This window comes from Betta splendens, chromosome 12 (assembly GCF_900634795.4).
Source record: "Betta splendens chromosome 12, fBetSpl5.4, whole genome shotgun sequence".
Lineage (NCBI taxonomy): Eukaryota > Metazoa > Chordata > Actinopteri > Anabantiformes > Osphronemidae > Betta > Betta splendens.
Genome location: NC_040892.2, coordinates 7,651,005 through 7,663,869, shown reverse-complemented (window position 1 = coordinate 7,663,869; position 12,865 = coordinate 7,651,005). Strand labels below are relative to the sequence as shown.

The following is a 12,865-nucleotide window of genomic DNA, read 5'->3' as shown; positions in this document are numbered from 1 at the left end:
GAATCCCCCCCCCTCCCCGAACGCAATCTGCTCAAATTGAATGAAGTTAAGGTTTCCTTCCCCGTCGTCGTTATCTGGCCACGTTAATCCGCTCGACTCCGCATGAAAAGAGAGGAGACGACGCCGTCGGCGAGGAATGCGCAGAGCCCCCGGTTTTAATATCAAGATGCCATGGACTGGCCTTCCCGTCTCCGCAGAGCTGGTATCACACTACTGCATATCGATGCCGTGAAGCGAGGTGTCAAGTGGTCCGTCCTGGCGCTGCTGCTGCTGCTGCTGCTGCTGCTGCTGCTGCTGATGCTGATGCTGTCTCACTCCTCGATCACGGGCACAGAGCGTACGTCTCAGCCTTGTTAAACAAATATGAGGCGTTCCAGCTGTTTGGAGATCAATAGGCAGGGCACCCACGGGCGAGTTCTCATAGGTGCGGCGACGGGGAGGAAAACGGGGGAGACTGCACAGTGGAGTGAGGGTGCGTGGTGATGCTGCGCGTGGAGGGAGGACGGCTACCTGCAGCCGTCTATCGATTATCGCCGAGGACGAGCGCATCTCCCCTCGGTCGTCACCGGGAGTGGGTTCACGCGGGAGACGGACGCGACGATACCCCGGGGACGTATTTCTCACAAGTTGCATTGATAGAAAATTGTTTGGGAATTAATATTTTAGTCATGCGACGGAGCATCGTCCCGTGTTGCACTAGGCTGCCGTGGGTTAACACCCTTTGTGCGGTGGTCACGGCGACAATATGCACGTAAACTCTCGTGTTGTGGGTATTTTTGAAATCATGCATTGCATGAAAGCGGCGCTTTTTCCACATCGACGCTCTTGTACGGTCGGCTATTAGGCCTATAGCGTGACGTAGGGTTGACGCACAAGACGGGGTGCATCTATGAAAAATAATTACCTATACTATGTCTGCAAGCTTCAAATGAGTCTCAGTCCAATCACTGATCAGAGCACGATATGGGAGCACGAACTGGAAAAAATACTAGGTGATTTTTTTTATTGTTCCAGAGAAGAAGCATTTTACTAGAAGTGGTGTGTTTTATTAAGTTTGCCACGTTGCCGTAATAACAACGCAACAATATTACAACGGACTGATTTTCCAGCCCAGAGTCTGATTTGAGCTTAGCATTCTATTTGTCATTTTATTTCATTAAGCATATTTAGGTGCTGCTGCAACAGTCGCGTCCACACCCAGATGTATATATTAACTCGTGATGATTTCTGCACGTCCCGTGTCAGCATTCGACATTTAAGGTCCGCGACGGAGCTGCTTAAATTAAAAGCGTCCGTTTCTCAGCACTTTAAAAGTTACTGTCCAGTCCGTGGGTTGACGGTGCGTTCGACAGACGGTGAAATGAATCCTGTTCGCCACCAGTGGATTCCCAAATTTCACTCATAATGAGGCGACATACTCAGCTAGGACACATGATCTATGACACAGCCTGGATGTTAGTGTCGCTATGGTGACTTGCTTTTTACAAATAGCGCGGACAATGTCAAGTGTCGCTATGGTTGCAGATGAAAATATGTACGCAGGCTTTTTTTTAATAAGAAACATCAATAACAGAATTATATCTGTCTCCATGGTAACATCAGCGTATAGGCGAGGGAAGGAAGCTCTTTATTTTGCAATTGCCTCTATTTGATGGAACACGACAACACCGTGAGGAGGGGAAAAAAAAAAGATGTTGGAAATAGATCAAGAATGGACAGAATTCAGGCTCTTGATATGCAATAAATGGACAGAGAGGTGGTGGCTCTGGATTAGCAAGTCTGATCTCATTTTATCTCTGCAGAAAGAGAATCTAGTTGCACTGCACATTGCTTGTTTTCAGTAGATAACAGAAGATCATGTAACTTCTCTTGAAGACGGAGAAATAATAAATACCTTAATCATCAGTGCATTTAACTTGTGTAAACTTGTGTATTTTGTAATATTTCTTTTCCTTCTATGATGATGCCTCCATGAACTGTGCTGGAGGAATCTGACACGGAGGCTTGTCGCTTGCCAGACCCAGAGATGGTCTCTCTTGGGCACTTTTGTGCATAGTCAGTCTTGTGCCACTTCTGCATCATCCAGCTCTACAATTCCCTGCTCCTACCTCTTCTTGAACCAGCTGGTGGCAGACTTGTCTTGAACCTTGTGTGGAATGACTCAACTGATTTATAGGTCATGTGCTATCCACACAGTGTTTCTCTTGCCTTGTTTTGCGGATTGCGCGCACCGTACCAGTCGAACGGCAGCATTAGCTTCAGACACAGCAGCTTTAATTTATTTGCTCAAACATGTTGAAATCAGTCATGTTGTAAAAAAAAAAACTCTACACGGGAATCCTGCAGATTTAAAGATTCGCTCTTGAGAGTTGCTGACTTTGTTTTTTAGCATTTGATTCTGAAGCTCCACTTTTCATCTGGTTGCAATTAATGAGTCAACAGTCATGTATTGAAGGAGGACTGAACCTGATTTCACCAGAGCAGCAGAAATAACACAAGGACAAAACAAAACCTCTAAGCAACTTTGATGGTTCGTTACAGTTGGTTACAATTAATCTTCTGGAGGTCCTCAACTTCACATACAACTGTTAAAAGGTTTTCAGCAAGGTTGCTTTGACCTGACCTGTTGTTTCCAAAATGCTCCGCAAGGAAACATTTTGTACTTTTGCTAAATTTATATTTTTAGGAAAAATCTTACTTTTCCATTACTTTCTTGTAATATTTCTCATTCCTTGTAAATTCAATATCAATATTATTTTTATTATACATTTACAGCGTGCTATTGTAACAATTCAGAATCAGAATCGTGCCATTTTAACAATTTATTATAACAATTTAAATAACTAGACGAGCCGATTAAAACATTATAAACATTGAGAACTAAATCCTGGGGTTAAACAAACATATTTGGGCAGAGGGTCCGCCTGCAAGGTCAAACTCGGGACTAAAATCCCTTAACTAGTGAAACACTGTTTGGTAAATCGTTCTGCGTGGTCCTAAGGATACACATCTGCCGGAGCGGCTATTGAATGCGCCTTAGCCCCGCCCGCCTATGCTGACTGGGCATCCGTGTGAAACGAACCACAGGGTGAGAGTCTCCTCTTCGTGCTAAAACGTGCGAACATTTCAGGGCGAGTAAAACAGTGGCGAGCTGCAGGGAGGGAGGTTTTTCTGCAGGTTTGCTATTTTAAACTGTCATATTTGGTAGCGCGGCGTCAACGCAGCGTCGCGTCGTGGAATATTTTAGCCGCTCGTGCTAGGTTTTACCGCTGATATCAGACTGGCAGCTGGAATGTTGCTAATGTTGTTTGTCGCTCGTGAACGTTGTACAACGTGTACAGGGGCTAGCTAGCTAGCAGACACGCCTCGCAACACACAGGTTAGCCTAGCGGAGCTGTTAGCAAATAAAGAGGAACACCACGTACTATAATTTTAGCAATGCCGCAGATTAGCGAGCTAGCTGGAATATTAGCGAGTTTCCTAATCTGGCACGTCAAGTGACAAGACACCCCCTTCTGCGCGCAAAGTATTGCGCAGTTTATGCACAGCGCACAACTTTAGGCTAACTGCTTTTGGTAATTAAATTCATGAACGTGCATATAGTTTATAGTTTCTGTAGAACCTTGTCCGGTTTGTCATGGGTGTTGTCGTTAATTAGCACCCCCCGTTAGCGAAAGTGCACATTTAAGGGGCCAGTGTGCAACAGTGTGCAGAGCACGTGCACAATTAATTTCATGTCCCATTTACATGCAGATAATCGAAACTATAATAAATCTATTGCACACTGGTTTGCTAAGACAACATTCCTGTTTACTAGGTCGTCTCATGACTGCTTTCTGGCATTTGATTCTCAGACAGTGAGGACTTGCTAATAATGAAAGTGCTCATTAACTGCAGCCCTAATCAGAACATTCGCCTCAGCACGTTCAGTGGCATGACTGACTTTACTATTGTCTCCTTTGTCAGCAGCACCAGGGAGCGAAGCCAGTTTGCGTTGCCCTGCAGAACCAAAACAATGGAGGTGAAAAACGAACAGCAGGACGAAGACATTACTTTCAGCAACACTGACGCTAATGGTAGGATGACACAAATATGGACATTTCTTCTATGATTTGAGCCTGTGTTGTTTTTTTTATATAATAACTAGACTCAAGGGAGGGAGGGGGGTTCTGGCTTGCACAGTGTAGCATGTTGAGACTGTCAGATGGTTGAGGGATTCTCCTGTCCAAGATACTGCTGTTCAGTGGGCCCTGAACAGATCAGCCGGTGTGTTTTAATCCAGGAAGGGTGTGTGGTGGTGCTGGACACAGTCCAGGGTACAGTTGGTTGCTGAATGAAGCTCATTCTTGGGGTGGAACTTACTGTAGACCCAGCAGTCCTCATACCTGTATATTTATGCGCATAAATGTGCCTTTTGACGGATCCTTACCCTCTAGTGAGCGTCTGACTCCTGTTATAATACTCAATGACTCCCTGACTCGGGTTTGATCTGTCGTACCTCCCAGGTAAACGCCCAGCTGAGGACCTGGATGAGGAGCAGGCCTTCAAACGTTCACGCAACACAGACGAGATGGTGGAGCTGCGCGTTCTGCTTCAGAGCAAAGTAAAAGCACATAAACTTACGCTTCGGCCGTCTGGACACGCGCCTGTTTTTTCCGTCGTCCCTGTAAGGAACGCCTCTTTTTCTTCACAGAATGCTGGTGCTGTTATTGGAAAGGGTGGGAAGAACATAAAAGCTCTGCGCACAGACGTGAGTACATGGATAAAATGCTGTTAACATGTCTGCATCTGAGGAGACAAAAAGAGTTGGCCACTGGTCCCTCTGTTACTGGAACTGTACAGGATGTGACCACAATGCTATATTTAAACCTTGTTGACAAATATTTAAATGAGGGAGCCCAACCTAAATTCCAAATATTTCATCATTAGATGCCCACAAACAGACACATGATTAACCAGCCGGTGGATTAATATTTACCATTAAATATTGACATGCACTTTTTCAGTGAGTTGGCTCATCTGAACAGGTAACGCAGGCTTAGACGTATCTATTGGCTTTTGTTTCTAGCCCTACTGAGCTCTCCTACCAATGCAGTGCAGTTTCCATCATAACTCGATGATTGATCATGAAGTCACACCAAGGTCCCGAAGACCTGCCTGGTTGTAGCTCTGAGTAGTTCCTCATGCTGTTTATTAAACATATCTTTTGTCCAGGTGACATTCCTGTTGTTCTTCACTCACCACAGTTTCAAGTCTCTCATTTCACTCTTGGGACAAAGTATAGCATGTGTTCAATTAAAAATGTATTCCTTCTCCCCCTCTTCCCTTCTCCTTTTTACTTTTATTGTTTTTATTTTTGGCCACCTTCCTCCGTTGCCCATGTACTGGATCGACATGCCCCTCCTGCGTTGCTCACCTTGATGTTGGCCCAACCTCCGCCCGCCCCTGAACGCCCGCCCACCCGACACTCCCGGTTGGCCCTGCCCATAAACCGTGCCCCTCCTTAAATGGGGGCCTAACTTGCCATCTTGTGATTGAATGCCCCTGCCCAATGCCAACCTCCTCCACCACAACCACCACCACCACCACTACCACCTCGGCCCATGCAGTACAATGCCAGTGTATCTGTCCCAGACAGCAGTGGCCCAGAGCGGTATGTCCCACCAGTTATTGCCTCACTGCCTGATTAGAACAGTGAAACATGTCTTTGATAACCTGCCTTCTGTTTCATTTTAACATTTATACACATGACCGTATACTCCCCCATCCCCAAACACCCCCCTCCACTTGTAAGAGACGTGTATTGTTCCTTTTGATTTTTCTGTCCATTTTAAGCATCTCCATTGAGTTGCACTTTGTCATTACAGTTTATTGTCCAAGCAGAGAATCAATGACAGCCCACTACCAAGTAGTTGATGTTTAGCGACACAGCTGTTGCCTTTCTTTGCTGTGATGTGTAGTTTTTACCATAGAAGTTGTGGGAAGCAGATGTCTCTCTTTCGCTCTGTCCGCTGTGGCCCACCTGGCCCCTCTGCCTCCGTCTCCCTCTTCCCCCTCCATCCCCTTTCCCACTGTTTTCAGCATCACTGTCCATAATCTTTGAGGGAGCGCTGGCTCTGGAGGCTGAGTACCCCCCCCCCCACTCTATCTCTCATTATGTCGTGTCTACTTCATTGTGCTGTATCCCCTGTGTTAAATTCCTCTCAGGCCACATCAGATGCAAGCTGTCTGCCAAACCTTTCATGACCCGCCAAACCCCCCAACCCCCATCCCCACCCCTTGCTCTTGTCCTTTACCACAGAGTAGTTAACCACTTGCATTTCCTTTCCCACCTCAACTCTGCTATATTACTCTTCGTCTCCTCCTCACCTCAGCCCCAAGCTCTGTCCTCCCCACCTCTCCCTCCTTCCCCAACTCCCTGGTCACAATGAGAAGGTGTGCTGGTGGCTCAATTGTCATGGCAAGTTACATTGTCAGTTTGTTTTGTTCCTTTTCTCCAACTTGCTGGTGGTGGGATGGTTATAAAAGATCTCTCTCTCTCTCTCTCTCTCTCTCTCTCTCTCCCTCCCCCAATTCTGTGTGGCCACGCTCACATTTATTTGAGCCTTTCTAAAGTTGCCCTTTCTGCCAAGGCTTCTCTTACTTTGAACATTCTATTCTATTAGATTGAGTGCATGTCAGCTGCTTATTTAATCAGTTTAGTGATGAGGAAAGTTTTGTGAATAGTATGCAACAGTCTTAATTTCTCCTTTTTTTTAAATTTTTTTTATTTAAAATCTTTTGTACTTTTGTCTCTCTGTAACTGTTTGCTGGACCGCTTCTCACATGTTTTTTGTTTTTCTTTTCGATCAGAATTTTCTTTGTGCTCATCTTTTTGTCCCCATTATAATGCCTTGCTTCATTTTGATCAAATGGTTCCTGACAGGATCCTGAGTGTGAATGCCAGCATCGATGTTATTGGAGAGATTCTTCTGAAAATCATACCAACTCTAGAGGAGGTAAGCCACCATGGTAATTACCCTGTTAATAATGTACAGGAGCAGAGGGCGCACACTATCATTTGTGTCAATGGACACTATCGCAACCAGTATCTAATGCTTTGACCAACTGTAGGAAGAGTTTGGACCTTTTGGATATTACTGATCTTCTGTTGTTTGTTTAGTACCAACATTACAGTGGGATTGATTTCGACTGTGAGCTCCGGCTGCTGATCCATCAGAGCTTGGCAGGGGGCATCATCGGGGTGAAAGGTGCCAAGATAAAAGAACTGAGAGAGGTAGGGCAGAGTCTATATTAAGGGGGACCCTGCAGTGACCATAAATTTCACTAACCTAATTAATTTTAATAAAATTTAAATAATAATAATAATAATAATAATAATAATAATAATAATAATAATAATAATAATAATAATAATAATAATAAATAATAATAAATAATAATTTAAATATTTTTTTCCAGATTTTTGCTCCATAAGTTGCTTTGCAGTATAAAAACTGTAAATACTATAGTACTATAAACCTAAGTAAAGTAGTAGCAGTAAAAGCTTTCTATTGAATGATACTAACTTTATTTGTGTGTGTGTGTGTGTGTGTGTGTGTGTGCCCCAGAACACCCAGACCACAATCAAGTTGTTCCAGGAGTGTTGTCCTCACTCTACTGACAGAGTGGTCTTGGTTGGAGGAAAACCAGAACGTGTCATTGAATGTATAAAGGTCATCCTGGAGCTGGTATCAGAGGTGAGTTTACAGAAAATACTTGCGGTTCATCTACTCTAGAAAAAATTGTTAAAGGCAAAATCAGTCACTGAAAGAACAGGTTGATAATTGACAGACATAAAAGGTGCAAAGCACATGAAATATTAGACTTGAGAAATCTTTTGCTATAACTTCCCTTCATTTTTATTGTGCAGGCACCGATCAAAGGTCGTGCTCAGCCGTATGACCCCAATTTCTATGACGAGACGTACGACTATGGAGGTTTTACCATGTTATTTGAGGAAAGAGGGAGGCGACCCATTGGCGGCTTCCCCATTCGTGTGCGTGGTGGTTTCGAGCGCATGCCCCCCGTTCGTGGCAACAGGCCGATGCCTCCCTCCAGAAGAGACTACGACGACATGAGCCCACGTCGGGGTCCCCCACCACCGCTCAGCAGAGGCGGGAGGGGAGGGAGCCGAGCACGAAACCTGCCACTTCCCCCACCACCACCGCCGAGAGGAGGGTAAGGAGGGGTCTAAAGTCATTCAGTGGGTTTAATTGGGTTGAGCAGGTGTGTCACTTGACTTTAGGTGTGGAACTTAAAGAAGAATCTGTGTGATTCATATGTGTTTAAATAGTAGACGTGCATATTTTTCTAAATACAGTTTAAAAACTATATTATCCATATTTACAGTGGAGACAGGTTTGCACATGGCAGCTACCACAGCAGCATGGACGACCGACCAAGGTGAGCAAATGCTTTATGACTGGGTAGTAAACAGTAAGTTTGGTACAATGCATGCATTTTTTTTTTTTAGAAAAAGGGGATTTTAGTTTACAAACTATTTACAAAATACAAAATTTTGCCCTGGCCTCACTTATTAATACTTAACAGTAATTAAATTTCCCCCAAATGAGAAAGAAATCCTTCATGTTGCAGAATAACAGAATGGAAAGCCACTGGTCTGATCACAGTCTGATCACAGGTCATCTGTTGAGTCTGCGTGTACTTTCACACTCCCAGCTGTCTGAATCCAACAGCACTGGATCTGATGCTGTAGAGTTGCATGTGTCCTAAAGTAGATAAGCCACATTAACGCATACCTTTTTGTGTGCAGTGACAGGAGAGGAAGAGGAGGGGACCGTTACGACAGCATGGTGAGTGTGCCGTCTTTGCACGTTGTTGTGATGCGGGGTCACATGTTCAGCCTCCTGGTTGTGTAGCTGCTGCTTAAGTTGCGTTTCGGATGTGGTGGCTGGAATTCCTTTTTCTGAGTGTAGTACGAAACACAGAGGCATGGACATCGGGCTGCGTTTCCACTGTGTATGCACAGTGAGCTCTGCCTGTTGTTGCCTGGCAACAGTTGTCTCCTTGGTTACCAGAGAGCAGCTGAATACTAGTCCAGAGAACCACTGGGCTAGCAAATGAACTTGAGCTGAAACCAAAGCAATTCCTTGACAGGTTCCTTTCAGGTCTTAGCTGCAAAGAAAGTATTTTGGTAGTAAGGCAATTAATGCATTTGATTAAATAATTACCGATAGATAATGTGATAACAAACGGAATGAATGTCGCACTTATCAAAAAGCAAATGAGGCAGTGAGGGCTGACTTGACGTATTAGGTTAAGTCTAATTATTACTGTGCATTCACATCTCCTCAATGTGCAATTATTTCACAATTATTAGTGGTAAAATTAGTACCATGATGAACCAGTTCTATTAAAAATTACCTTCCTTATTCTTAACCTTAAACACAGTTTTATATTTTGACCCACTTTCAAAGTTGCTACAGTATATAGCAAATTGCAATTGCTTTTTGTGTGAGTAGTCATGTAGAATACTGCAGTAGTAGTAGTAGTAGTAGTACTACTTCCTCTATCTTTTACTTCTGAATTCCTGTGAGAGGTATGTGACCTGTAGTCTTACATAATTCTGAAAAAAATATTTGGCAGGATAAAATAAAATAAAAAAACAATGCAGCAGCAGCTTGCAGAGTAAACGGTCTCTGAAGTCTGTAAATGATATTGAGTCAGATATTGTAGGGTGAATACCGAGGAAAGTACAGGCAACCCTATGGAAGCGGAATGGGCGGTCATCTGCTTCAACCGGCTGCAGGTTTTCAGGGGTGCAGCGGTCTGCAGTCTTCACATTGGAGAATATTTCTAGAATGAAAGGAATGGCTGTTTTCTCAGCAATAACCTTCTGTTACATTTAGATGGCCTAATGATGTGCAGGCCTCAAATTAAAATAAATTGAAATGAGTGTTGTTGCTGAACATGTCGAGCATCTTGTTAACACATCTTGTTAAACCCATGACCAAAATCAATTACAAGAAAATAAGAATTATTCAAGACAGAATTGAGTATTCTGAGATGATTGTGACATTAAACTTGGTAAATGTTTTTTTTTTCCCCAGAGTGGAGGCGGATATGGTGAGTGTTTTTAATTATTTATTTATTTCTTTAATAAAAACAAAATAAGTGGTTTGGGGAACAAGTTTGATCAAATCGTGTGCATATTTGTACAATCGAATGATACGTGCTTTAAGATCTTGAATTATTTGATTTCAAATACTGTTTTTTAAAACGTCTGTCTCATGGTACTTGCCCAATAAACCTTGCTGTGATACTTTGGCTGCAGGTTTTGACATGTTCACACATTTTTGTGATTATATCAGTGAACAAAGTGGGGAAAAGCATGACTACTTGTAACCCAGTCCTTAAAACAAACCCAAGGAAAACCTCAAGTCTCTTTAATGTTAACACTCTCTGCGCCAGTGTCAAGTAATGCACATCAAACTTCTCACTTTCTTGTTTTCCTCTCAATATTTTCAAAGATAATAATTCTTCCTGGGACCACTTTCAGTCTGGTGAGTGTACACTTTTTACCTTTAAACCTAAAGGGATGATTTTGTTGTTTTTGCCGTTTAACACTAACTCGCATTAAATGCACTGCCTTCCAGGTGGTAGAGGATCCTACAGTGATATCGGAGGGCCAGTCATCACGACGCAAGTCACCATCCCCAAAGATGTGAGTAAGGTGTCTGTTCACTCGGTCACGCACGCGCAGCTCTCACAGCTGAGATCAAAAGGAAAACGTGTCTGCGCTGCTGTTGTGCAGCTGGCTGGCTCCATCATCGGCAAAGGCGGCCAGAGGATCAAGCAGATCCGCCACGAGTCTGGGGCATCTATCAAGATTGATGAACCACTAGAGGGCTCTGAGGACCGCATCATTACCATCACAGGAACACAGGACCAGATCCAGAACGCCCAGTACCTGCTGCAGAACAGGCATGTCCTTCTGTGATTAAAGTCAAGGTAGTGGAGTGTGTGGGCTGGCTTCTAGACAAAACTATTCCTGAGAAAGCTAGGGACAGCTTAATTAGTAATTAAAAAAATAATTAGTTGCAGGAATAGTTGTACTTTTGTGTAAACATTTCCTTTCACACGTGTCAGTTTCATATTGTATTCCAGTGTGTTTTAAAGCACTTCACACATTTCTTTCAGCCCATCACTAAATGGCTTAGCTGTTCTCGGCAGCTATATTACTTCTTGCAGACAGAATTTATTTTGGGCCTTGACCTTGACATACTTGTTGGAACTTACAATCTGCTCCACATGAAAAATGTCAGCTTGCAGCATCCAGTTTTATTTAGCTGCCGAGCCGTGTTGGGTACTCGCTAAAACAAATATTCCTAACGTTCTCGTCAAATGTCTCGTTGCAGCGTGAGGCAGTACTCTGGTCGGTTCTTCTGAGAAGACAGAAGCGAGGACGATGAATGAAGCCATGCTACCATACTGTTTGCTCCTTCTATTCAAAGCCTACATTCCTCTGCTTTGGGTTGATGCGCCCTCTCCCCTCACACCACACACAACACCACGTGTCTACGTTACACATTTTATTTAAGGTTTATCTAAAACTGTCCATCGACAGACAAGGAGTCGACATGTTTCTGTGCAGGTGTAATTATCTTTTGGGAGATTCTTGTGCCGTCATTGGAGTAAACTTGTGTGTGTGTGTGTGAAGACTTTTTAGTGTTGTGAGCCACCCCTGGCCTTTCTCTCCCGCATTTCAGTACAGCATGCAGAATGTAATCATTTTGTAAGAAACATTGTGATTTTTTTTTTCTTACATGTTGAAGCACACTCTCCAAATGAAGACGCGTGGTCTGAGAACCATTTAAATATAGAATTTTAATTTTACACTACAACAACAGACATACTTTAAATCTTTACAATGAAGTGCTTTTGTAAAATGTGATTTAAAGGAAACGCTTGACATTTTGGGAAATGCTTATTTGCTTTCTGGCATTGTTTTAGATATGAAGATCAGCACTTTTCTCAAGGGAATTTAACTATGGCTTAGAGTAAACAAAGAGACTTTGGATAGAAGCAATGTTTATCTGTCTGAGTCCTGACTGTTAGTGAGACTAATTTGCCAAGTTTTCTTAATTTGATTAATCTTTAATTTAATGTCTTTACATAACAGTTTAGTATCAGCCATGTTTTTTCTTCCAATCTCTAACTTGAGGACCTGACTATAAAGCTATATTTTAAGATGTTTACAACCTGGGAGTTACCCACATTTTTCATAAATCAAATATATGCATTTCACAAAATGTCAAACATTTGAAGCTAAATATTGTGCCAGTGTGATAGAGCAAAAATTTGATGTTTTTCAAGGAAGGAAAAGCTGTATAAAGTGTGAATAGGTGTGTGTGTATATTTACATAGAACCTGTAATTTCTGAAGAGCTCATCCTACTTTCTACTTTCTTGGAAGAAGATGGAGCCAAATGACAGGTTTGGGAATCTCTGTCTTTGACCTTTGGTTCACTTTGGATGGACTCGCTGTGATGAACCCTGCTCGCTCTACGTTTTTAATTTTGACAAGCATTTTTAAACTTTTTCTGAGAGGATCTTTAAAGGTGCAGTTCGGTGCGAGGAGGCGACAGCGTCGTGAGTCCGTGCGTGGTGTTTTCTGTCTGATCTCTGTAGCACCTGCAGGTGTTGAATAAATAAAGACTGTGAAACGGTTCGACGCGTGTTTCTCTTGAGTCACCAGGAGATAAACATCTGTGTGATTCATTAGGGATTTGATGGATTTCTGCTCAATGTGTCGCATCACTCTTTAATGCTGAGTCTCTTGTTAACACCGGAAATCTGATCCC

General features: G+C 43.1%; 1 protein-coding gene across 5 annotated transcripts; it reads left to right on the top strand.

Annotated features, from left to right (window-relative positions):
• The first annotated feature begins 1 nt into the window (after window position 1).
• On the top strand, window positions 2-12,732 carry hnrpkl (heterogeneous nuclear ribonucleoprotein K, like). Of its 5 annotated transcripts, none has more exons than XM_041073166.2 (16): window positions 2-337; window positions 3,970-4,076; window positions 4,506-4,603; window positions 4,694-4,750; window positions 5,610-5,653; window positions 6,926-6,998; window positions 7,163-7,276; window positions 7,611-7,739; window positions 7,913-8,220; window positions 8,392-8,445; window positions 8,816-8,855; window positions 10,113-10,128; window positions 10,533-10,565; window positions 10,659-10,726; window positions 10,817-10,986; window positions 11,421-12,732. In XM_041073166.2, the coding sequence occupies exons 2-16, from the start codon at window positions 4,016-4,018 to the stop codon at window positions 11,449-11,451; spliced, it is 1,296 nt and encodes a 431-aa protein (XP_040929100.1). In that variant the 5' UTR covers window positions 2-337; window positions 3,970-4,015; the 3' UTR covers window positions 11,452-12,732. The 5 variants fall into 5 exon arrangements, with proteins under 5 accessions (XP_040929100.1, XP_029024618.1, XP_029024615.1 ...); XM_029168785.3 differs by lacking the exon at window positions 2-337 and adding an exon at window positions 3,064-3,088; XM_029168782.3 differs by lacking the exon at window positions 2-337 and adding an exon at window positions 3,064-3,177 and having other exon boundaries at window positions 3,967-4,076.
• Window positions 12,733-12,865: the final 133 nt, after the last annotated feature.